At 51.1% G+C, this 25,704-nt stretch overlaps 3 protein-coding genes across 3 annotated transcripts in view; 1 reads left to right on the plus strand and 2 right to left on the minus strand.

The window, feature by feature from the left end:
* Positions 1–1,579, minus strand: part of FOXG_00338 (uncharacterized protein) — a gene marked incomplete at both ends in the record, with an annotated part of 1,909 nt that extends 330 nt beyond the window's left edge. The window contains 5 exons of the mRNA XM_018376613.1: positions 1–164; positions 219–670; positions 718–1,181; positions 1,239–1,462; positions 1,531–1,579. Of these exons, the coding sequence (XP_018232217.1) occupies positions 1–164; positions 219–670; positions 718–1,181; positions 1,239–1,462; positions 1,531–1,579 (1,353 nt within the window). The remainder of the gene's footprint in view (positions 165–218; positions 671–717; positions 1,182–1,238; positions 1,463–1,530) is intronic.
* Positions 1,580–2,495: 916 nt separating this feature from the next.
* On the plus strand, positions 2,496–5,346 carry FOXG_00339 (uncharacterized protein). The gene has a single exon (XM_018376614.1). It carries the CDS (start codon positions 2,722–2,724, stop codon positions 4,990–4,992), a length of 2,271 nt encoding a protein of 756 aa, XP_018232218.1. The 5' UTR covers positions 2,496–2,721; the 3' UTR covers positions 4,993–5,346.
* Positions 5,347–5,688: 342 nt separating this feature from the next.
* On the minus strand, positions 5,689–25,485 carry FOXG_00340 (uncharacterized protein; the record flags this gene model as incomplete). The annotated part of the gene is made up of 3 exons (XM_018376615.1): positions 5,689–7,158; positions 7,214–15,491; positions 15,542–25,485. 3 exons carry the CDS (start codon positions 25,483–25,485, stop codon positions 5,689–5,691), a joined length of 19,692 nt encoding a protein of 6,563 aa, XP_018232219.1.
* Positions 25,486–25,704: the final 219 nt, after the last annotated feature.

Below are 25,704 nucleotides of genomic sequence, written 5' to 3' on the forward strand. Positions count from 1 at the left end.
GTTCGAGTCGTTCAGAGTTCTGTCAGATTCTTCACGAAGCAGTTGCAGCTTCGCCTGTAGGCCCCTGATTCCGCTTGATAGTGAGTTAAGTTTCCGAAGTTGAGCTCTCCAGCGCTCCCGTCCAGGCGTAAGGGCATTCTTTGGCGTAGGGGAAGATGGAAAAGCTAGGGAAGCGTGAGCATGTGACTAATCGATGAGAACTTGCATCATATTCTTACTATCTTGCTCGCTGAGAATGCTCTGTAGCCTAGCATGAGCAGTTTGAGTTGAGCTGTTGACGCTCAAAAGAGACTCTACGGCCGTTGTCCAACGAAGCAAATCATTTGCATCACTGTTGGCATCCAGAGCAAGAAGGGCGCAAAGGAATAGTTTCCGTATGGTGGAGAATCGAGCAGCCAGAATTTTGAGGGTCCTCAAGGATTCAGGATCGTCCAAATCCTCATCACTTAGTCCTTGACGGGCGTCTGACATGTCGAAGTCGGTAATGTCGTATATATCGTAATATTTTTCCAAGTCTGTTTGCTCCGCAAATCCGTTGACAACTGTACAAACCTGGTTGTAAGAATCAAGAACCTCTTGAAAAGAATGTCTCAGGGCTTTGCGCAGTCTGACACAACGCCGGGTTTGGGTACGGTCTTCTATACGGCTGATTGGTGGCAGGGGAGCGCTGCTGTAAATTGTTCAGTGCATGTGGTGGCAAGAAAATGAAAGACCTACAGTCTGTAACCTCGAGACACCAACTCGACTTCTTGTATGAGAGAGATAGCTGCACCTGACGCACTGTCAAAGTTGTGTGAGTTTTCGACGAAAGAAGTGATTTCAGACAGCGATTGCGATCTTCGATACCGGAGCCATTGTCGTTTCATGTAAACCTGGCCAAGCAGGACGGCGGCTGCGCAAAGCATGAGAAGAAAGACCAGCCTCTTCTTGGTAACACCACTGCCAAGAACCCAACTCAGAACAACCGCAACCGCAAGAGCGGCAAGAACTGATGCCAGAATTCCTTCCGTGGACAATAGGGATTCATCTTCGTTCGTTGGCGGGCTAGGTCCCCTGTTATCGAGCTGCGACTGCCCCAGGCCCGAATGGCCACTTAAAAGCTGAGACGCAATGATGGTATATCGGAATTGTTCGAGAAATTTGGCGTTGTCAGCTCGGTCGATACTCGCTGCAACCGCGGCCTATGGCAAGTGGTTTTAGCAATCGTTGATAGGTTACACCAGTTCGAGGTGACGTACTGAATATTTCCTGCTAGCAGATCGCAATGAGGAGGGCTTCGGAACTTGTAAATGAAGCCCATTCGGAGCCTTATTCCGGAATCTTGGTTTAACCAAAGGTCGACCAGTGGGTGCGAAAGGGGATGGACTGGATGGTGGTGATGGGCTTGATCGACCAGCGGATGAATCAAGTTCGGGCGTTACTGCACCGGGCGCCCAGTCAGCCTGGGGCTCATCTCCCCCATCTTGAAGTATGTTAGTCCACATAAGGGAAGAGCGGTATCGCGCGCAAGGGAGAATGATGCTCGCTCACCTCTGAGGTAGTCGGCGAACGGAGTCTCCTCATACACCACGGGCTCCATCTAGCTTCTCTGTGACGTCGTCGGGATCGATAAGCAGTCACACAGAGCCATCGAGCGGTGCTGATCGATGCAGAGTGAAAGTGTCGTATGTGATATCTTGTTGCGATGTTGATTAAACCAGTACGAGTGTCGTGTTCAGGAGAAGGCGACAAACAGTATGGACGGATTACGGAGTATTAGACGAGCGCGAGCAGGGACAGGCTGGTTCGTTGATGTTGCCAATTAGGGGAGCTCCACGCTCACCGTAGTGGCCAGCCGGAGCCGCGGCAGGGATCGTGTGGCTATCAAGGGCCTGTCAAAAGCGCCGCAACCTTGACGGAAAGTATACAGACCCCGGAAGCTTGAAGTTTAGCCTTGTTAGGTGTAATTTCGAGCCGAACTGATACTATTTATGCAGTCAACTGTGAAAGACGTAATAAGGTGCAGGGAGACGCAGGGACGACCCAAGACACAGCGTATCAGCATACAGCAAAAGGGGGCTCTGGAGCTTTTGAACACATGTTAGCCCCTAGAGGAAGAGAGAAAACCTCAAGGACCCAAGTCCTGAAGTGACAAAATTAGTTGGGTAAGTCGAAGATGAACTCTAGGTGCCTCTATCAGTTTATTTTTAGACGTCCCTGAGAGCAAGAAAACTTCAAACATTAAGCTAGAATCAAATATTCTGAAGGCCTGCTAAGATATGCTAAACTCATTTAAGTCTTTTTGTGACCTGCCTTAGAATAGAGATCCTAAGTTTTCTTGCCTCCTCTAGGCACCCTATTCAAAGTCTCGAGTCTTGTTGCTCCCCTCCCCTCGAGACCTTATGACAGAGGCAGGAGACGCTAGATGCCGCCAGGGACTCGTTTGTGGAGCATGGTAGATAATGATTGATAACGCCTGAGGCATTCACTTAGTTAGCTTATGGAACTCAAAGAACCTGGGGTAATATCATTTTTCTGGTTGGCCACTTGTGGGTGGGCCAAATGCTCCAAATTGAAAGTTCTCTCACCCACCACCTTTTCCTACCAGTACCTAGGTGCCTTACCTTCCAAGAAACCAGCTCTAACGTGAATTTCGCGCAGAGCATAAGGTACCCACGATGCTGACATGAACCGAATTCCGATACTGTGTCCCGCGATTCGAGGAATTCCAATCCTTCGACGATGCACTATCCCTCACTGTACCGACGCTCGGGTGTGTGCCCTGTCTCAAGCTCACCAAGTGGCATCTGGATCGCCAATACCCTATTAGCCCGAGCCATTGAGCGATCCCAACGCTTCGATCCGATTCCTAGCCGATGCTTGAGCTCATATGCCGGGCCTCTCGAGAGCCGACGTCGTTTGGGCAAGCGACATATGGTTGCCGTTGTACCCAATTCTCATGCTTCACCCTTTCCTTGGAGGATCGAAGTGCCCGTTAATCTCGGCGAGTGGACTTGGGAGGCTCCTGTTGCACCGAATGATCGTCATAAAAAAAGGATTGGTCTGTTCGAGCGCTTTCTCAGGAACCTCGAGGACATGGGACACGAAAAAAATACCAACCTTGCAGCTGCTACACCACCACCGGAGGCGGATCTGGTGCCCGCGGCAGTAACTCTCACATCAATAGAACAGGCCCGGGGTGATATGAACGAGCGACTCGCCAAATTTTACAAGTTCGAAGACGAAAAAGCACTGAAGAAGATATGCGAGCCCTATGTTCTTCAAATCTTGAAGATGGTCGAGGAAAGGACGATTTCCAACGACGACCTTATCCGGGCTCTCGATCCATTCGACGACCATCTCAGGCAACGAGCGCCGGCCAAAGTCCTCGATAATAGGGTTGCCAAACAATGGGTCTACATAATCCACGCCATGTATCGTACCCGGACCACCTCAACTGGAGATTTGTATGGGAGCCATATTTGGCACCAGTGCCTCAAAACAATATTGCAAATGGCACCCCAGCCCTCTACGTTCCATTGCCTCGAGGAGCTACTGAGATTGATTGCTCTATACGAAAAAATACAACTAGATACATGTGACTACCTCGACCTAATGCATAACCATAACCGACTGGAAATGGCACAGGGCGAACAATATCCTACACGACCTATATCATTCCGCCTCTTGCGCCGCAGTATGCAATTGACTCGATTAATTTCTGCCCGAGGTCTGACGCAAATGGAGACATTTGAAGCTTTGACCAAACATTGCTTCCAGTTCGTCGATGAGACCACAGACCAACGTACGTTAGCTTTTCAGCTATTGCTGAAATTGGCGGCAGTTCCAGGTCTCAAGGCAGATGAATTCTCTACCCTCGCCGGCAATGTTCACAACATGCAAGATTGGGCAGAATCAGAAGTTTGGCAATTCATGGCTATTCGTCTTATGAGCACGACGCAGGGAGGAATACGGCCTGAGCAATTATACAAATGGATTACCGGGCCTACACAGTTACACTGCTGGGCAGCAATGCTTCAGGACTCTCGTCATAGCGAAACCAAGAAACGCATAGCGAACTTGAGGGCGCTTACACATACCAGTGAAACCTTTGGACGCCTTGATACATTGATCAAGTCGATTCGACTGGCGAGCGATCATCATGGGATTATAAAAGATATGATGAAGATGGAGAAAGACCCGTATTGTGCCGTCATGCTTTGGGAATCATATAACGCAGGAGCGTCAGTTAAGCATAAATTCCCTTGGTACATGTGGGCACGACATGCAGAAGCCATAGTAACGCATCCGGACCTACCACCAGACCTCATCTGGCAGATCGCTGAATTTTGCTCATCAAAGACTGCTACCCGGCTGAAAGCCCCCATCGTACGGAATCTTGTGTTTATGATGGACTTCCTGGAAGAGATATGTCAGCTCTACATGAAGAAACCCGGCCTGACAACCCGACAGCGCCTAAGATATATTGAGACCGCAATCAATTGGGGCAAAAGGACTGGACAGCATATGTCACAGCCCGCGATACAAATTCTAGCTGAGATTCTGCTTCAAGATCTCGAGGAGGGTAAGATGGGCCGCAAGACACGGCTTCGATATTTGGTCAAAAAGATTAGGCATTTCTATGGAAAAGAGCAGGCAGCAAAGGTTGCCGTCTCACTTGATGGGTGGAGATGGACCAACAGGCGTAGAAGGGGGGAGATGCCACGAATGCCAGCGCCAACGAGGAAGGCGCATTTCAAATCAGAAGAACCGACCAAGGAGCTCCTAGAAGATTCAATGCAACTAACTCTGGAAGAGAGCCTGAAAAGACCCCTTCGACAAGCATGGGAGCAGACCCTGCCACCCATCGGACGAGTTAGGTACGACATCGAGAGCAAGGAAACACGAGAAGACGACGACAACAGGGTGGAAGATGAACGTACTTTGGAATCTATCATGAAGGCTCAACGACGAAAGGCAGAGGCCAACTCCGCGATAGGTTCAAGCTTTTAGGTAATGCATGATGTGGTTCTTGTTAACATATAATACCCCAAGGAGAGAAGAAGAAAGAGTATTCCATCAATTTTGATGAGAAAAGTTTAAAAACGCTCAGCGCCTCGTGAACATAGGTCCATGTGGAACTTGGCAGAACCCATAGCCCCGAAGAATAAAGGAACGAATACGAACATAGAATCGCCCATGCGGCAGTAGACAGCTTTTGATACGCATGCCTGACAATCTTTTTAGGGATAATAGATAATTTGGATTGATGTGATGCAAGGCAACTTGCAAGAACAAATCAAAAGACGTATCAGACTATTGACGAAGAAATCATGAGACCGTGTCATTATCAAATCTAATTTACAGATGGAATTCAATAGATACTGCAAATCTCCGGCGTCCATACATTAAATGTCATTACAGACACAAATAAATAGCACAAGAAAAGCAAGAAAATATCATAAGACGTGTGAAATCGAAGAAGATTGAACCGCCCTTGATCAACCCACGCATGACGTGAAAAGGAGATAGGAAAAGCAAAACATAAAACATAAAACTGAGAACGTGAGACCCTTTCCCCTTTCATGCCCAGACCAGAAACAAACAAAGGAAATCCTCGCTAGTAATGCGTTTGTCCCCAGAATTCCAAAGCCCAAAACACCGCCTATATCCTTTTCCCAAGTGGTATCTTCCCATATCCTGTATCCCTTAATCTACATAATCTACCTCAGTTTGACCCATTGTCTCAGTCACAAGACTAATATGACTCCGAGCGCCGATGGAAGTGCTCCCACCATCACTTGCGCCACCGAACAGACCCTTGGAGCGGGGCACAAGAACCTGTGCAGGGCATACCACTATCTCTTCGTCGCCCTTACCATTATCATCTCCCTTTTTGACGACAAGTGGGAAAAGCACAACCCGAACAATGGCACCTTGTGCCTCAAGGTCTTCATTTGAGGTTGTAATGCTGCCGCTTCGTTCGTTCATCATTGATGCGTTGAATTGAACTGTCGCGGTAAGTTCACCGTCCGCGTCGTATTCAGGGCGCAAAGGCGGCAGCATCATATATTCAGCTTTTTGCGTCCGCATCTCGATCGAGAGACCAACGGCCTCTCTCATGACACGTCGTAGCTGAGATTGAATTTGATCTTCCAAGTTCGACGGTGGTGGGAGGATCTTACACAGTGTTTGGAAGATGGCCTGAACAACAGCCTCTGTATCCAGATCACGTTGACGCTTGAAACTTTCGCGCTTCGCCAGTAAAGTCAAGGTAACGGCGCGCCATTGGCGTACCGCTTCGATAGGGCCGACTTCGGTCAGCAGCTTCTCCAGTGACTTAAGCTTCTGTCTCTGCTCTCTATCCATGCCAAAAAGATAGCGAGTAAAGACAAATTCCCAAACCATGTTCATGGTCATGGACATGAAGATATCGCGTCTCTTCACACGGTCCCGGAGATAAACGTCGACGTCGGATCCATCAAGTACGGCGTTGTCGAGTCGATCAATTGTCTTCTCATCATTTATCTCGCTTGTTAAGCGGCAGGCGCGCATATCAGAGAATTTGGAGAACCGAAGCACCCATTGCTGAACATGGGAACAAAGTTGCTGGCAACGATGGTCGAAATGATCCTCATCGCGGATGTTGAGAAAATGGTCGTCGCCAGCCTTGGCTTCTAAAATCTGGCGCTGAAGGTCACGAATTTTCTCTTTGGCAGAATCAAGTTTGGCGCGAAGCTCGGCAATTTCTGCGTCCTTTGCTTCAAGAGACTGTTCAGTGTTGCCTTTCTCGCGTCGAGCTTCTTCTAGCTCACGCGCGACAGCGGCATTGCGACTCTCAAGATCAGTTACACGGCCATTGTCTTTGCTTGCAAGCTCGGCGTTGGCGCTTGCAAGACCGTCGTTAACTTCTGTAAGTCTAGAGACTTCGTTCTGAAGAAATTGTAATGACTGCTTGAGATTGTCGATTTCAACATCGCGATCGGCTAAACTGCTGGCAGCTCGTTGACTAAGGCTCGTCTCAGCCATAGCGCGGGCTTCTGTGAGCATTCGGTTCTCGGCCATTAGCTGCTCGACCTTATTCTCGAGTTCGAGAACCTGCATGCTTTGTCGGCGGCGCATGCTGTGTGGCCGGGTTGGTGACCGGGGTGAGCCGATGCGACCCTCACCGAAGCCATCCTTTGTTATTGTTAGTGCCATATTACATTAGGATAAAAATTGGTGATAGACTTACATAGACGTCGGCCATGTCCTTGGCACGGGCGCGACCCTCATTTGCGACAGGCGTGGAACTGATGGGTGCGGCGGCGGTGGTGTTTTGTTGACGTAGAGCCCGCAAATCACTGCTCATTCGCTTGTCAACACGGCGGAGCGGTGGTGTGGGGGTGCCTGACGAGCGGTTGATGCCTGGGCTATCAGGCCTCAACTTAAGCGGCTCCGGGGTCCGACGCCGAGAGAGGCTGGTGTTAGAGACAGTTCGACGTCCGGAACCCTCGAGACGAGGTGTTGACCGACGAGAAGGAGTGGCATTGTCTGAAGCGCTTCTCTGACCAGAAACTGATGATGAAATCGGGTTGGAATTCGTAGTCGGAATTGGAATTGGTGTTGAAGGCTCAGGTCCTCGTAGGGCTGCCGCTAAACCCGCACCCGCTGCAACGGCGGCGACTGCCGTGCCAGCTGGAGTTAGAGCCCCATATTGTTTCTTCTTTTCTGGCTCCGGTGTTGGTCCAGGTACTGCAGGCTCTCGCAACACCGGTGTGCCTCGCGGAGATCGACGAAGTCTTCGCTCGCTCGGTGGATCGGGAGTTTGCAAGACCGCGCGGTCTGCAACTGGCTGTATCTGACTTTCCCTTTCAGCCCAGTCTTCGGTATGCGCTCCACTGTCGCGTGAAGCCTCTTGACTAGCAGGTTTGCTTCGCCTTAGAGTTGCTACCTCCCCTCCAAATCCGCTGTCACGATGTGCCTCTTCACTCAGGCGTCTACTTCGTCTCTGGAAGCTCAATGCTTCACCAACAGGAGCGCTGTCGCGTTTGGCTTTTGGTGTTGAGAATGCATCCTTGGCTGGCTCAACTTCGGCCTCGGGAACCTCTGGGACTGGCTCCAAGAGTCTGCTTGGTGATCGTCGTAGATCACTAATGTCCGATTCCGATCCCACCTGTGGTGTAAATGTCTTGCTGTCCTCTCGTAACAGACCGCTTTTAGGCTCCTCAACGTCAGATCCACGACGAAGAAGAGGCTGGGGGGAGCTTCTCAACAGCTCCAACTCTCCTTTGCCAAGCACCGGACTTTCCATCGTGTCTGACGTTTCTGCATATAACTGCCGCGAAGTTGATTTGCGCTCTTTCTTCGGGTTTGTTGAAGGACCTTCAGATGTGCCACGAACTTCCGATGTTCCCTCGTAGCTCTCCGAGCGCCTACTCTTTCCTGGCGCATCGAACAACATCTCATGAACAGACGATGTGACATTGTTTGTCTTTCTTGAAGCTTTTGGTTTTCTCTCTGCCAGTTCGCTTTTGTCTTTAGCATCTGTAACAATGTCACGATGCCTTTCCTTGTGGTCAGCACTACCACTAGCGAAGTTTTTTTCTGGTTTCTTCCTCCTCGCATCCTGGACTTCTCGGTGCGTCGGGGTTTCTCCCTGTGTCCTTTTGTCAATATCTTTCGCAGTTAATTTGGTGTCATTTGAGCCTTTTGTTGCTGCTTCCACATCATTTTGCGGTTCCTTGTTCCTTTCTTCCACTGTCTCATCCCTGCTTTTGGGTTTCTTTTCTTCTTGTCTTGCGCCTTTACTCTTGTCGCCTTCTGTCCAGTCCCCGAACATGGCAGAGCTGAACGTTGCGGCAGTGGCTGCAATCATTCCAGCAAATGTCGATGTACTGGGCTTGCTAGATTTATGCAGGTCTGGTGCATCTTTCGAAACGTCCGAGGTGGCGGCTGTAGCCTCTGGAGGCTGACCCGTAGGTTCTTTTACGGCTTGTGGGCTCGCATCAGGAGATCCTTTCGGAAATATGGAAGTCAACTCGGATTCTCTTAGGGTCCTCTTTCCCTCTTTTGCATCGAAGTTTTGTTGTGATGATGATCTGTCAGTCTCTTTCAGCTGTGTTGCCTCATTTACAAGTGAAAACTGAGCATCTCGATCAATGGCAGATGCATGTTCCGATGAGACTGATGGTCCAGAGGATCTCGCTTCCAAGCCTAACTTCCGGGCTTTCTTCATTTGTTTCTTCGACAACTTGTCAATAGATTTGATGTCACGCAGCTCTGTCGCTGTCGCAGTCAAACTTGATGGCCCATTGGAGTGACTGCTTCTCTCTTCAGAGGTCATGCCTCTAGAGCGTGCATCTCCACTCGATTTTATCTCCTCCGACCAAGCCGTAATGGAATGACTCGTGGAAGCTGGCGTCATCTCCGTATCCTCGTCCACTGTATCATGTACAAGTGTAGTTGCGGGGATATGTCGCAGGGTGGGAGTTGTCACAGGGGATTCTGGGGCTATGTGACCATCTTTTGTCGGAGCAGGAGCGATATCACTTGTTCCAGGACCTGATGCAACTTGAACGGCTGTATCTGGCTGACTTTCCATTACCAATTCGGGCTGAAAAGGCTTGGCATGGATTAGGTCACCGTCCTGTGGCGGCTTGTCTGTTTCTTCTTTATTCCCAGGTTCCGTCTTGACCAGTATTGGCCGTAAATCATCTAACACTTCCGTTGTCGCAAGCTCTTTGGAAACTGGGGCATTCGGTTCTGAGAGAAGGTAGTTATTGACAGGATCGCCAGAAACAACTTGATTAGATAGCATTCCTTGATTCCTTTCTCTTGCTGCTTCGATAGATCCATGATCCGTTTGCTTCTGCTTCTTTTTCTTTTGGGCCAACTTTACGAGCGGATCTCCTGCGGCAGCAGGTGAAGGTTCAGAGAGTTGTCTTGGCGAGGGCCCAACAGATGCATTTGCCTCAACCTGCGCCAGCGACGGCCCGCCTTTGCTAAAAGCAGATGATTCGCCTGTCGATGTTGGGGGACTTTGTGCAGTTTTGACAGTGGGGTTTCCAGTACCAAAATCTTGAAGGAGGACATCCGCTTCTTCCTTCTCGGCGACAGTTAAATCAACAACAGGGTCGTCCCTGTACTTGTTTTCAAGGTGTTGCTTTCCTTCTGTGGCCTGATGCGGTGCCTGATCGGTCCCCGGGGCCTCGGGCACAAGTGAGAGGTTTGGCATAACTTCTTGGGCCCTATCATCAAGTTTTGAATCATCCAGAGTCGACTTGCTGTTAGAAGCTCGGGGGAACTCGGTGCGCGTCCGGCTTGCTAGCTCTGGGGAAGCTTTCTCTTCTGTGGTCAACGTCTCAGAAGCGTAGCCCGTCTTTATGTTCTTGTCATTCTGGAAATGCGGTGTGGTTGAGTCTTCCATCTGAGCAGCTTCCTCAACTTGGTTTGATGGTACATTTGATTCGTCAGGCACAGCGGGGTGACAGTTACTCTCGATCTCAGTTGCGGCTGTCATAGGCTTTACCCCGTATGGTGGTTCTGGCTCCGGGAAGGCATCGCCCGACTTGGCTGGTGCTGCTCTGTTATCAATCCCAACCTGGTCAGTGGTTGGAAGTCCAGTTCCTGGCTGGGTTTCATGAGGATCGTTCAACATTGCATCAGCAGGCGTTGGCTGGTTTTGAATTTCCTGTTGTGTTTGGGCATCGTCCAAGACTGCACAGTTTTTGTTGACATCGCTTAGTACGAGAGGAGCAGTGTTTGAATTCGGCTTCGGCTGCTTCTTCTGTTCTTCCTTCTCTGGGAGTATGGCATTCTCATCGCCTGGCCTGATACCGACAAGATCTTCCTGGAACAGCTCAGCTTGTGCATCAAATGGAGAAACATCTAAGGTGTCGTTTCTTGAATCAGGGATATCTGTCGCTGATCGCGTTGTGGCATCGTGCCGAGGTTCTGTTGACTCGAACTCCAGATCCTTCAAGGTTGTGAGTGTGCCTATGTGCATAGATTCATCAGACTCTTTGACAGAAACGACTCGTAGGCCAGAGTTTCCTTCTGTGTCCAGATGGGACCTGGAAACCTCAACTGAGTTATCAGCGTTACTAAGTTCAGCCAAATCAAAGCTCATCGCTTGTTTGGGGGGTTCTTGTGGAACGTCAGGTGCTGGATGGTCGATCATGGTTGGGGAGTGATCTGTTGATGGAGCGAATGTAACCGCACTATACTTGTCCCAGGACCTGCCGTCAATTTGATGCTTTTGAACAAGCTCAGCAGAAAGAAGGCAAGCTTCGTGGTCCGTCTCAGCCCTAGTAGAATTGGCTGGCTCATCGCTGTAGACGAAACTCTCTGCTGGAACAAGGGCAGGCTCATCGTGTTCCCTGGTTTCCTTGGTCTCCTCTGGCAAAAAGTCAGATGCTAGAACTGGTGCCACTTCATCACTGGCTTCACGTGTTTCCTGTTGTGACAGCGTCTCTACGGCACATCTAGCGCTGACAAGACCCGCATCGATCTCTGGAATATCTTTGGACGAGTGCTCCAAATCTGGAGGTGTTTGGCTAGTGAGCTGCTCTGTTTTCACTTCTTGATTCGGCTTGCTCTGCGGCGGTGATTCCCATTTTGACGCGATAGTTGATGGAATTGGCACGCCATCGCTTCCCGGCTCCTGTTTGTTTGCATTCTCAGTCAGCAGAGAGCCATGAACGTCTTCCTGCATATTAGACGCGTGTTGATCCTTTCCAGAAAACACGGGTGTCTCTGCTATGATTTGTGTCTCGGTCAAAGCCTGAACTTCGTCGTCCGTCTTTGTGTCGCTGCTCGGTTCCCTCTTGGTTTGTTGCATCGGAGAAGGTCCAGTATCACCATCCAGCGGCTTTTGTTGATCAAGCTCAGTCTCGCGGATTGATCGTGTCTCAGGTGCAGGTGCTGCGTCTGCGAGAAAGCCCTTGTGGATGCCATCATTGCGAACCTCGAAGGTCGTTTTCTTCCCAACATTGTCTTTACTAGTAGATGTCCTTGGCGCCTCCAGATCTTGCGCAAGTTGTCCACCACTATTGTCACTAACTGATTCGATTTGAGATATAGGAGGGCTAGTTTCGGACACAAGTTCGGGCAGAGGTTTGCCAATTGAGTGAGTCGGTTCAAAAGAAGGCTGAATGATTGGGTCGAGACCCATCTTTCTTAACTTCTTTTTCATCTTCTTCCTGTCCTTAGAAGGAATGGCTGCCCACTCCTCGGCGGTAAACTCATTCTCAGCTTGCCGAGGGCCTGAGGAATGAGGATGTTCATCACCTGTAGTGTCCATCAGCTGGTTTGGAGAATCAGGCGAAATCGACCCTGGTATTTGTCGAGACCGTGGATTCGCCGTCGCGAGACCCTCGGCCACTTGGTTCTCATCGGCCTCATTGACTGGTTCGGAATCTTGGACGCCTACACCATCCAATGATTTGAGTTTGCGATGAGAAATAGCAAGCTCATGAGATGGTGCAGAAGAAGATTCTTCATGTTGAGATTCGGAAGAGGGTTTTGTTGTCCTCTCCTTCGTAGACTGATCTTGTTCCTCATTTTCTATGTCGACAGCAATCTGAAGAGGGATCATTGATTTGGATTCTGCGGCAGATACAGGGGAATCAGAGGCTCCCAAGCCTGCCCTTGGGTCAGACGTGGATGCAGCAGTAATTACGGAGTTTGCTGGAGGATTTGCAGGTGTCATCAATTCATGAACGACTGCGAGGTTTGGAGCGATGTCGACGTCAGCGGGTTTGCTTGGCTCCTCCACCTGGTCGACATTTTCATTGAGAGCCTCCTGCTTGTTTTTATTCTTTTTCTTTTTCTTCAACTTCTTTTTCTCTGCTGGAGACAAACTTTCAAAGGCCTCAGTCATGCCGTGGTCAGGGTCTGCTGAATTCTCTAAAAAGAAAGAAGTAGCTGTAGGTGCTCTCTTTGGACTGGAAGCATCGGTAACCTTTTGAACGGTGAGCGGGATCGGTGGAGTATGCGACTGTTCATGAGCCTGTTGAGAGGTTGAGTTCGGCAACTTGGGCTGGGCGGGAATATCTGACGCTTGTTCAGTGGTGTCTGGCGGTGAAGGGTGGTCCTCGAAAGACTCTATGCCCAGGGGGGGTTGTTCAACTGCCTTCGTTGCAATCTGCTGTGGTGAGGAGGTGAAGACATCATAGGCAACGGTATCAGAAGCAGCTGTGTTTGTGACACTGAGTTCCCGGTTATGATCTGGTTTGCCTTCTTTGAGACCATGTAGAATATCAGTGTTTCCACTGACGGAGTCGAGCTCCGAATAGGGGTTTGCAGAAGCTCCAGAAAGCTGCGGAATAGACTCAATATTATCATCAGTTGCTTGTCCAGGGGCAATTTCATCCGCAGATCCGAGAGGTGCGCCTGTCGATATATTCTCATTTGACAAAGAAGACTCGAGCACCATGGAAGCAGCAGCTTCCTCAGATAGGCTGACATATGTGCTGTCTGTCGTATCATTCTTTATTTCGAAAGAGAGCGAGGGATCTTGAATGAGCTCTTCCGTGAGATTTGGCTTGGCTGCGACATCGGCCTCTTTGTCCGCCTCAAATTTTGAGCCACAGACCTCAATCGTTTCAACATGTTCTTTGAGTGTCTGTCTTGGTAGAGCCCAAGATTCTAATGAAGCATCAATTTCCACCACGCTCTTCTGCTCAATTGCACTATTAGTAATTGGGCCTTTACCAAAATTAGCGACTTGATCCTCAGTATCAACCTCCGGCGCAGGAACAATGATATCCTGTCCAGGGGCTGTCTGTTGCTTAGACTCAAGGTGTGATCCCTGAATACCGGCATCAGCTTCAGGCTTGGCAATAGCTTGTCCAGTCGGAGAGTGAATATTGGTGTTGTCCAGAGATTGAGTCTCATTTTTGGACTCAGATTCAGCTTCAATGACGGGCTCAATTATAGGTACAATCTCCTCAATCTCCGGGAGTCCTTCTTTCTCATTCTTAAAGTCAGGCTCTGGATCTGCCTCGGTAGAGCTTTGGGCAACAGGTTCGGATTGAACCTGGGGCTTTGGTTCAGATTCCAATCCAGTTTCAGCCGATGGTTCCGATGGTACCTCTTCAGAGGCTCCGGTTTCCTTGGGCGTCTGTGGTTTGGATGAGGAGTCCAAGGCAGCCAGAGCCTTGACTTTCTTCAACTTCTTGATCTGTTTTTTTGACAAGCCTGCAAATTCCTTATTGTCTTCTAGTTCCTGTCCCGGTTCCGATTCCGGCTCCAGCTTCGTCCCGGACCCGACAGAGGCTTCAAGATCGCCAGCTATGCTCGTGTCCTCCTTCCGTTTTGTACCCTCTGTAGATCCTTGGCTCTGGGCCTTATCCACGGCGGCGGCGGCGACGTCCTGCTTTTCCGGATCCGGAATCGTCTCCGGCTCCGTTGGACGGTTGGTCTCGGGGTCCTGCAGGATTTCAAAATCGTTGTCTTTAGCCTTCTTCTTTTGGTCGGTCTGGGATTGACTGAGGCTAAACCCACCCCGCTCGTCTTCAGGACCAGCTGGTTCTTCGCTTGGAAGCTCTCCGGAATTACCGGTATCTGGTACATTGATATGATCGGCTGGAGGAGTTATTTTATCCTCCAAAGGAACCGCTGTGTCAGGTGTCTCGTTTTCATCGGTCTGCTTAGGGGTCTCATCGTGCGCGGCTTGAGGATTTTCGGCTGGGGCATTGATTCCAGTATCGACCGAAACGTCAGCATCCTGAGAAGAGGCAGCAAGGCCAGGCTCAGTTTCAGTTTCCTGGGTTTCTTCAAGAGCAGCCTTCTTCTTTTCGGCCTTCTTCTTCTTCTTCTTGTCCTTCTTTGACAGTTTCGCCGGTGAATCGGGTTCCTCGACTTTGGGAGGATTTTCGGAGGGAGGTTCATCGAGTGCTACAATATCAGGCCTGTCGGTGGCTGGTGTTGGTTCCTGGACAGAAGGGGTTTCTACGGTGGTCTTGGCATCAGCTGGCTGTGTCTGCTCATCATCTAATGGGGTAGTCTCGACAGTGTTTATCACTTTCGACTCCATGGGAGGCGGCAGCTCATCTTGATGGACAGGCGTTTCTGTAGGTTCAATGCCACTTGACTCTGCAGTCTGGGCAACGTCGGACTTTGCTTCTTGCGAGGCAGAGTTCTTGGCTGTATCAGAGATCAAATCTTCAGAAGTTGACTCAGGAGGTTCTTGGAGTGTGGGTTCGGCTTCAGGCTGCTTCTCTGGCTCGTCAGAAGAGGCATTCTTCTTCTTTTTCTTCTTTTTCTTGCTCTTCTTATCGGATGAGGTCTCTGGCTCGGCCTCTTCCACAATAGCAGCCGAATTTGCTTCAGGGTGGCTTTCAATGGCCGTTCTCTCGTTTGCAGGCTCCAAGGGATGGCTCACAGCAGGGATGTCAGGCTGTTCGGCATCCTTTGGTGGCACTTCAATTGGCGCCTCCTTGGCAACTGGTTCCGCAACCGGTACTTCGTTGACGCTGGCTGTAGACTCATCGAGGCGCACGGGCTCGGATACTATAACAGGCGGTTCGCTGTTCTGTGTTGCTGCACCTTGAACTTCCACGTTCTCAACAAGAGATACCGATTCTTCTTCTTCTTTTTCTTTGACTTCTTGCTGCTCGCCAGCTCTGAAGTTTCGCCTTCAGGAGCTTCTATAGCATCTTGAGGCTCGGCAGTCACAACCGTGTCAATAGCATCAATGTTTTCCTCGGTCCCTTCTACAACTGGCAGGGACATTGCCGCCTCGGTGGTCTCGGTCGGTTGTCCAACATCTTGAGTCTCACTTTCAGTCGAAACTTCATTGGCGCGGACTTCACTGACATCCGGAGGCCTGGCGGTAGGCACTTCCTCACTTGGGTGACGTTTGTCATTCTCTAGAGTGCCCTCGGCCTTCTTTGATGTGTCGATTGTTTCAGACTCCTGGGCGGGTCCTTCAGTATTGCTGAGGTCCATCGGTTTCTCAGAAACTTGCTCTTCGACTTCAGGGACAACTGGTGCCGCTAACCTTCGAGCGGCACTCTCTTCAAGGGCAGCAAGACGTATTTGATCCTTCTTCAAAAGACGCCCTTTCCTCCTCTCTCTCTTCTCCAGGAGAGCTTCGATCTCTGCCTTCTCGCTCTCTGCCTCAAAGCTCCCAACTGCGAGTGAGGGTTCTTCCTCGGCGGCTTCCACCTCCAGAGGATGAGCATCTGGTCTCTCTGGAGGCAGGGCTTCATCAAGAGCAAGTTGAGGGGAAACATCATCTGCGGCCGGTGGTAGCTCATCTAGTGAATGTTCGTTCACTGGCTTTTCGCTCTGTGCCTCGCCTCTTATTTCAGGCCCAGCTGACACGTCTGCTGTTTGTGATTCATCCCTGATATCAGGGACAGTTGAGTTGCCAAATGTGGGTGCCTGTTCTTCGGTATCGGGCCCCATTAGGAGATCGGTCTGCGAGCGTTCCTTAGACACAGCCTCGGACGGTTCATCACCCATTTGGGGCTGTTCTTCAGCTCCAGGCTGAGATGGCTGGCCATCGGCTTGAAGCTGTTCCTTCAGCTCAGATTTAGGTGGTTCGTCATTGATGTGCGCCAATTCTTCGACCTTAGGCTTTACTGGCTCTTTTCCGATCCCAGATTGATCCGGAACGTGATGCTCCGCTGAGTGGTCATCAATCTGTGATCGTTCTTTGATTTCAGGTTCAGTCGGCTCAGCGTCACTCGGCAGCCGTTCCTTATGCCCATGCTCAGACACCTGATCATCAGTCTGCAACCGTTCACTGGTTTGCGGTCCCACTGAAGCAGTATCCAACGGTGACTGCTCTTGAGGTTCGTTCTCAACTGGCCTATCATCAGACGGTGGTTGGTCCTTGGCTTCTGGTTCGTCTAGTACGCCATGTGTCGACTCGTCATCAGGCTTCTGGTCGAGGAGAGCATTTTCAACAATAGAGTCAGAAGATTCAACCATGGGATCTGGCACCAGAATGTCAAGATTATTTCTGCCAGGCACTACTGCTGTTTCGGCACCTGATACGTCCTGGCTGATTTCAACGTGCGTAGTAGTATCTTTGGTCTCCTCCTCGGGAGCCTCATCCTGGCTAGGCTGGTTCTTCTTTTTCTTCTTGTTCTTCTTGGCCTTCTTCTTCAATCCCGTTGCGTCGGCTTCGTTATTTTCGCCAGTTGCTTCCACACTGGACTTCGCACTCTCTCCTCCAGTTGTCTTGCTGGCATCTTCTTTGGGCACTTCTTCAGTGCTGGCTTCGACAGGCTTTGTGCTCAATTCTGAGCCTGCTTCAACAATTCTCACATCCTCATCCTCAACTGGATTAATAGGCTCTTCTTTGACAAGCTGGCCAAGATCAGCCTGAGCTGGTATTGTTGAGTCCTTGTACGTAGCCTCAGTGGATTCATGTGTCGGGGAGTTATCATCAGCCGTAGTTATTGTCGAGGAGTCTTCTTGTTTGATTTCGTCGGACTTGACTTCAGTAGCCCCTGTTGCCTCCACCACGCTTGTTGCCGGATGACTTATGCCATTATCTTTTAACCTTTCGGCGGATTCCTCCTCAACAACGGAGATCGGGGCTGTCTCGGTGAGCTGTCTGTCCATGGTGGTAGTCACTTCATCCTCAGCAAGAATGTCGCGGTTAGCATCCCCTGTGGCTTTGACTGATTCGTCAACTTGAGAAGGTTCCAGTCCAAAAGAAGTTCCTTGAGATTCGTCTGCCGGCGCATCTCCTTGAGAGAAGAGTGGTTCAGAAATCTGGGCTTCTAATGTGGTGTGAGCCGCTTTGTTGGCATGCGTATCGGGAGCGGTCTCAGCAGCGGGAATGTCTGGCTCGATGTCGGCAACTTCTGGGTTTTCAGCGCTTACGCTAGTAGTCTCTTTATCCCTGGGAGCGTCACGATCGAGTTTCGGTGTAATAATATCAGACCTAGTGTCTGTTGCCGCTGACTTATCAGCACTTACTGCATCAGGCTGGGTCTGAGCATCAGGTTCAGGTTCGCCCGATTTATTTTGTGTCTGCGCTTGGTCCCGGAATCCCCACATCCTCTTGAAAGCGGAAATTCCAGCCGTGGCGGGGAGTGCACGAAGAGCAGATGGGAAGTATCCTTGGCTTTGTCTGTCTTTTCGTGCATCTTTGGCGGAAGTGTGGGAATCACGAGCGGTCGGATGATAGTCGACATCATCTTTGGACTCAGGATCGTCAGGCTCGGGAGCCTCAACTGGAGAAGCCTTTTCACGATCAAGAACTTGATCATTATTTTTGGATAACAAAACAGGCTGTGAGTCCGGAGCCTCATCGTCTTGAGTAACATCGGCGGGCTCAGCTACCAGAACGGGCGGCTCTTCTATCAAGCTTTTGTTGGTATCCTTAATCGCTTCATTGTCTCCAGTGTCCTCAACTTGAAGAGGTTCCCCTATTTGAGGCATGTCTTGTTTCTCCACCACTGGCTCATCATCGGCTCTGGCGCCCTTCTTCTTCTTTTTCTTCTTCTTCGACTTGGGCGTAGCGGCGCTGTCACCCTGTGTTGATACAATCGGAGTTTCGGAAGCCGGGTCAGAAGTTTTCGTAGATTTATCCAGTGTCTTCTCTAGAGCATCTACGCTTTCAGCCATGGTATCTGGTTGGGCCCAGGCATCGAATGCATCTGCATCGACAGGCTCAACAGGGAACTCTGAGAGTGGTTCCACCATAGAACCTGAGTCACCATGAGCAACTGTTTCAGATGATTCAGCAGAGGGTTCAGTGGGCGCGACTGGCTCCGTCCAAGCATCAAACGCATCTTTTTCAGCTTTAGAAATTTCAGCTGGACCTGCGCCTTCAACCTCGGTGACTGTTGGCTCTACAGAAGTTGCTTCCTCTTCGGATGGCTGCTGCATCTTGCTCTTCTTCTTTTTCTTCTTACTCTTGGATGGAGACACCAGTTGCTCTTCAAGGGCCGTTTCCGCAATAGGCGAAGCAGTGATGGAGGTCGATTCCGCGGTAGCTTGAGCATTGACAGAAGATTCGATTACGGGTTCAGGCTCTATTAGTGGTACCACAGATTCGATGGCGTTGTCTAGCCCTCTTGGTGGCTCCTCCGCTTCCTGGTCCGCCAGTAAGTTCGAATCAACTGGTTTGTTTTGCTCAACGACTTCCTGGGCCTCTTCAGACTGTGCGATCGTATGCTGTTCCTCATGCGAAGCCTCAGGCTCTTGGGGTTTCACGGCTTCGGTGGCGAATGGGTCGGTAGAAGGATCCTGAGAGGGTTGAGGTGTAGATTCGTGGGTGGGCTCGAGTTCAACCATAGCCGGCTTTGTTTCAGATGCTTCATTCACTGCGGCAGCCTCGTCGCCTGGGACGGCATGGTCATCCTTGCTAGCAGTGGGGACTAGAATGTTGAATGAGTCTTGAATGATCGGCTCAAGTCCCTTCTTCTTAAGCTTCTTCTTCATGTTTTTCCTATCCTTTGCGTTCATGGTTGACCACTCTTCGGTGGTAATCTCATTTTCTGCACGCTGGGCAACGGTGTCCTCAGGCTTTACGAACGGTGTTTGCGAGTCTTCAGTGGCAGGCTCAGTATGGGCAACAATAGCTGGTACGGATTGAGGCTCGGTAATAGGGTTGGTCATCCCGGTGTTGATGTCGCGAGCAGTATCGGTAGTTCGCTTTTCGTCCATAGGCTGGGCGGTGGACTTCGTCGTGGAATCGCTTACTGAAACTGCTTCAACAATGGGATCTGTGACAAATATGCTGTCCGGCGCCCTGGTGAATTCGGGATTTTCATAAGTAGCGTCGATAGCAGTTTTGGTGTTCTGGACATTGGAAGGCTCAACTATCTCAGGGCCTGCTTCCTCAACTGCTTGTGACGGAAGTTCTGGGGACAGTGCTGTGACATCCTCAACTGCGGACCCAACTGCGAGTCCTCGGGTGCTATCCTCTACCAAAAAGTCTGCAAGAATAGGCTCGAGGACTTCGTCAGTAGCACCAACAGCTTCATCTTCTTCGGGAGTTACGGATTGCTTGAATGTGGTAACCTCTGCAGAAATTGTAGAAGAATTAGGTGCGGTCTCACTCGTGGCTTCGGTGACAGGCTCAACAGCGGGCTCAACAGCGGGCTCAGTGGAAGACTCAACAACAGGCTCAGCAACTGGCTCAGCAGTGGACTCAGTGGCAAGCTCAGCAGTGGACTCAGTGGCAGGCTCAGTGGCAGGCTCAGTGGCAGGCTCAGTGGCAGGCTCGGTGGCAGGCTCGGTGGCAGGCTCAGTGGCAGGCTCGGTGGCAGGCTCGGTGGCAGGCTCGGTGGCAGGCTCGGTGGCAGGCTCGGTGGCAGGCTCGGTGGCAGGCTCGGTGGCAGGCTCGGTGGCAGGCTCGGTGGCAGGCTCAGCAGTGGACTCAGCAACAGGCTCAGTGACAGACTTGAAAACAGCTTCTCCTGGTGACATCTGCTCTGAGTGACCCTCGAGAGCGTCCGAGAAATGCTCGTCAGCAGATGTAAGGTCATCCGTTTTGTCTGCGGGTGAGTGAGTTCGTTGCTGGCCTTCCAAAAAAGCATGAGAAGCCAAGGCCACAGGAGCAGCCACAGCAGAAGCGTCAAAGGGCAACGGTGCAGCAGAGACGTCAGTTTCCATGTCCTTGCTGATGGCTTCCGCAGGTATCGGGAGAGAAGTTGTCGGTTCCTTCTCATGCTCTCCGGCAGCGTCAGAGGGGAGAGGGCCTGGGAGCATGGGCATGAACTCCGCGCGAGGCGTTGTTTCCTGAGATCCTGCGACAGAGTCCTTAGGATGCTGCTCCGATAATTCGGTATCAACACGAAGATCAAGCCCGGTAAAGTCAAGTCCAGAGCTGAAATAATCGTCATTATGCTTGAGGAACTCGGATTCGGGTGAGTTCCTTGCAGAAGTCTCGCTAGGTTCACTAGGTGGGAGCGCAGGTAGCACTGAGCCAGTAGTTGGTTGTTGGTGTCGTGAGTGTTCAAGAAGATACAAAGGCATGATTTCTCGACTGTTGTCCCAGGATGTTGGTCGAGCTGCTCGCCTTGACATGACCACGGCATCCGAATGAGACGTTATAGGGGAACTAGCAGGGGACGCCTTGAAGCTAACAGGAGAGGCGGGGTTTGACCTATTACCCAAACGAAGGGCGATAGGAACAGCAGTTCGACTGGGTGATTTTGTGGGCGTGTCAAAAACGCTACGGCGTCGCTGATGAGTACGCGAATCTCGTCGAATAATACGCTCCTCTGGGGGTGTGTCAGGCCTGCTGTCGGGAAGAGGGGGTAGTTCCTCCGGACCAGAAGAAGGGCTAGTTGGTTCGCTGGGAGGTAGCGGAAGGAGATCACCATATTGAGGGTCAATGGCTGGTTTGATAACACGGGGCACGACTTCGGGGTCAACCAGTTCGAAGCTGCGCGCACGAGGCCGGCCATCACGAGAGACAGAATTCTCGTGATCTGATGAGGTATCAGCGGCGTTGGAACGAGCAGCATCAGACGCAACAATGGCCGCTGCACTCGCTAAGCCGACACCCGCGCCAAGGGTGCCGGCATTATCTAAAAAAGAATCCTTCTTATCCTTACGCGATTTGAAGAGGCTAGAGAGAACACTACTGCTTGGTCGCTTCTCAGGGGTTCTGCGTTCTTTGTACTCCTTGTCCCGACGAGATGAGCCAGGCATGGATGCAACTGATTTCACGTCGTCATCATCGTAACGCGAAGACTTGCGTCTATGTCCGCTCTCGCGCCGACGGTCATCTCCACGTGACTCAGATACGACAGAGCTAACATCTCGGTCGTCGAAGAAGTCATGTCTTCGGTCCGATGGGCTCTCTCTGTTGTCGTCGACATCTTCTTCGGCTCCACTCCTTCGTTTCGACCTCTTGCTTCTCTTGCTGCTTGAACTACCAACAGAGATTTCGGAGGCTGCTAATGACCGGGTTGGTGAGTCATTGCCGTAGGAGTGACGCTTCGATCTTTTTGGCCGCTCATCATCATCAGACCTTCTGTGATGAGATCGATCTCGGGATCGATCTCTTGTTCTATCCCGTGACCTGTCTCTGGACCTCTCTCTAGACCTATGATCTCTTGAACGATCTCGAGATGCTCCTCGTCTTGCAGACCGTCGATCAGTGGGGTCCAGTGTAGAAGAACCTCGGTATCTGGCATCGTCGCGAGGATCGCGGTCCTTCCTATGCTTGCTTGAATGCCTGTGATCTTCTCGCTCATCGTCTGATCGAACGTCTCGGGAGGATATGTCTCGAGATGAATGGCGATGGTGCGAAGGCTTCACAGGGGCGGAGACGTGAGACCTGTCGTCGTCATAGTAGTAATCGTCGTCATTCCAATGCCTGTGCGACTTCCTGGGAACGTCTTGCTCGTCTTCGGAGCGAACGTCGCGAGAGGGTGTGTTTCTTGAACTTGAAGCGGCAAGCGCACCCAAAGCGAGGGCTGGCACAGCCACCTTGGCGATATCCGCGGTGTTGAAGCTCTGGCTGCGATCGTATTCTGCAAGGGTATTCTTCGATTCAAGATCATGATCAGATCTGGTGTCTCTGACTGGTGCGTCGCTTGCGTAGTGATCGGTAGAAGAGGTTCTCGGGCTCATGTCATCGGAATCGCGGCCCTTGCGATCCTTCTTCCCTCTCTTGCGAGTGGTATCTTCCCATACCTCTTCGCCGACCTCCCTTGAAGGTGACGGCTCCGCTTTGGTGTTCTCAATCTTTCCATCATCCTGAACAACGACAACGTTAGACTTGTCTCGCATGCGCTGTTCTCGCTTGCTCAACTTTGTAGTGTCAGAACTGTCTTGAGGAAGTGGCACGTCTTCAGGCTTTGGCGAGTCGGGCTTGATGTCGCGTTCGCCTTCGTGGCGAATAGAGGGCGTTTCCTGAGGGGTCTCAACTTCTCCGAGAACAAACCCTTGCTCGGGAAGAAGTTTTGGAATGTTATCATTTCTAGGCTCGGGAATGACCTCGGCGTAAGGTCGCTTGTACCAGGAATTGCCATTTGTGCTGCCATGAGAGTCACCGTTTGCCTCTTGGACACCTGGAGGAGAGTCACGCCGACTGTAGGAGGGGTCATCAATGACAATGTCGGGGTTGAAGCCAGTATCCTTCAAGCCCGCAGCAAGAGTAGCAGCAAACTCAAAGTCATCTGCAAAGCCGCCAGGCATCTGTTGAGGATGTGGGCTTGGAGGTTTAGGCCCAGGAATTGGAGGTTCGTGCATCGTATCGTCACCGGAAACGTCTTCAACCCTATGAACAGAGATGTCCCTGCTTGCTTCTTCCGGAAAGCTTCTGGGGATATTTGAGTTTTTGGATGACACTACAAACTCAGGTTCGTTGTGTGGCTCGGCGCTGCTACCAGCCAGTGCCGCGGCAAGAATACCCCAGCGACTGGCCTTGTTTAGCTTCGGCCTAGGCTTGTCGGACGATTTATCAGTAGGAAAGTAATTGTCGGAATCGCTTCGGTTCTCTGGTGTGTCTACTTCAAAGCTCTTCGTCTCGTTCTCGCCCCAGCTGACAGATTTGGCAACAGACACGGGTTCGCTAACAGAGATGATCTCACCCTTAGGTCCAATGCTGACATCGTCAGGCGTGGATACTTCATCAACCGCCTGTCTTGCACCTTGTGCTTGAGGAGCTGGCGTGTGTTGGCGACTCGTGGCAGGAGTAGGATATATCAGATTGAGGACAGGACGCTCTCGCGAAGGCTCTCTTGACCTCAAGACAAGAGCAGAAGAATTGTCACCCAGGTTTCGGAAATGGCGTTCTTCCCGGGGGTATATCTTGTTATCAATCTTCACATCTGCATCTGGTCCATCAAACATGTTATTATCCGGGTGCTTGTCTTCCATGATCGGTGGTGTGACGATCGTGAATGGATCATTCTTATCTTCTTGCCACTTGTCGACGACAGATCGCTCAGGGGATGCACTTCGAGATCGTAGTTCGTCAGAAGCAATTTTTCGAGCGATGCAGGCCTCACGATAGAACCTGTCAGCTTCCTCCTGCACAGTATCCTTGCGACCTCTTGAGCTATCTTGAGATCTATTATTCGGGTAGCGACGGTGTCCATGCTCTTGAGAGTGCTCATGTTCGACTGCAACGGCGGATGCTATTGCGGCAGCTGCAACAGGAATTGTAGCATGTTTGGCCTCATCAAGAATAGATTTGGCCTTTCGCTCGTCCTCTTCGAACTCATGACCAGCTTGAGTATCGCGACGTTGTGATGAATCGTGAGTCTCCCGACGGTACTCGTCAACCATACGCTCAATCTCAAACGAGTCTCGTCGGCTTAACCGAGCGTCGGCTGCTGAAGAACTTGGCGGCGAGTCGTCGAAATTAGGCTCGCGCTCAATGGTGACAACATTAGGTGTAAGGGGGCGCCCAGGTGTGGTTCTTTGAGACACTGTGAACGCATCGTCCGCAACTTGGTACTGGAAGGGATCGATGGTCTCATGTGCAGATTGAGTTGAGTCGCTTAGAGCGCGATGACCAGCACCGACAGGTAGAGGAAGGTCACGGCCATCTTGAGTCGCATCACGCTCGTTGTTGTCAGCTTGGACAACAGGTTCACGTAACACTTTGAACTCCGGTCCCGATTCAATACGGAATGCTTCAACTTCGCCCTGATCCCTTTGAGACACATCTACAACATCAACATTCTTCTTCTCCGTTCTATCCGTAGGGGTATCGTCATGATCATCATGTCGTCGTGAAGATTTTCGCTCGTCATTATACTTGGGAAAGATAGGCTCGGGATCCGATCCACGGTAGTCACGCTCCCATTTCACATTTCGTTCACGCTCGTCCTCCAATGTTTCCTGTCGCTGGGTGTGGTGGGCCAGGCGTCGTTCCCAGTCGAGCCTCTGACGTTCCGGATCTTGGGCTTTTTGCCGTTCTAACTCTTGGGCTTTTTGATGCTCGAGCTCTTTGAGTTTTTGCTCCTCTGCTTCTAGGGCTTTCTGGCGCTCTAGGTCGATGCGCTTTTGCTCACGGTGGTCTCGATCATCACGGTCATGCTTCCTCCCATCACGATTCTCGCGATTATCCTTTCGCGAGGATGCTGAAGATGCCATAGCCGTACCGACCGCTGCTGCTGCGAGACCAGCCGTCGCAACTCCTGCCCAGCCCTTTTCATCGGGCTGTTCGGATTTGCGCTGCCGAGATTCCCTGCGGTTTATGTCATCAAGTTTTTCGGCGTTATAAACTTTTGATGAAACCGCCTGCTTGGGAACCGGCTGTTGCAGGGGAACCGGCGCGGGTCGAGTCGACGAATCCTGGCGCCTGTCAGACATTGGGAATTGGCCTCTGTCAAATCGGTTGGGATCAGAGATGGGAACGGGATACACCTCTCGCATCTGAATTGGTCCACCAGTTTCTAGGCTAGCAGAATCGCGACGGTATGCGGCAGCCTGTTCTTCATCCCGGAAGCCACATGGAGTATTAATTGAGCCTCGAAGAGAGTTGTATGGGCCAAAGAGGCGAGGGTCAACGATAGAACCCCGGTCTCCATATCGCCGAGAGTCAAACGCTGGGCTTTGACCTGAGGGCCTTCTGGAGCCAGCCATAGCGGTTGTGGCTACTGCAGTTCCTGCAGCCGCTGCAGCACTGGCTGCGGGCTTGATAGATTCGCCGACGATGCCATATGCAAGCTCTGAGTCGGCAGCTGAGCCAGCGTCATCACTACTAGAGGACTCATCATCAGAGGCATCCTCCCAGTCTGAGTCATCATCCGAAGTGTCGACGCGCTGCTTTGAGTAAACGGCGTTAGTATATGTGTGTAGTCA

Source organism: Fusarium oxysporum, chromosome 1, assembly GCF_000149955.1.
Source record: "Fusarium oxysporum f. sp. lycopersici 4287 chromosome 1, whole genome shotgun sequence".
In the NCBI taxonomy this organism is placed as follows: Eukaryota; Fungi; Ascomycota; class Sordariomycetes; order Hypocreales; family Nectriaceae; genus Fusarium; species Fusarium oxysporum.

Bases quoted from the DNA above. Each gene is read 5' to 3' on its own strand.
- FOXG_00339 (XM_018376614.1), top strand. From the start codon at position 2,722: ATGCACTATCCCTCACTGTACCGACGCTCGGGTGTGTGCCCTGTCTCA.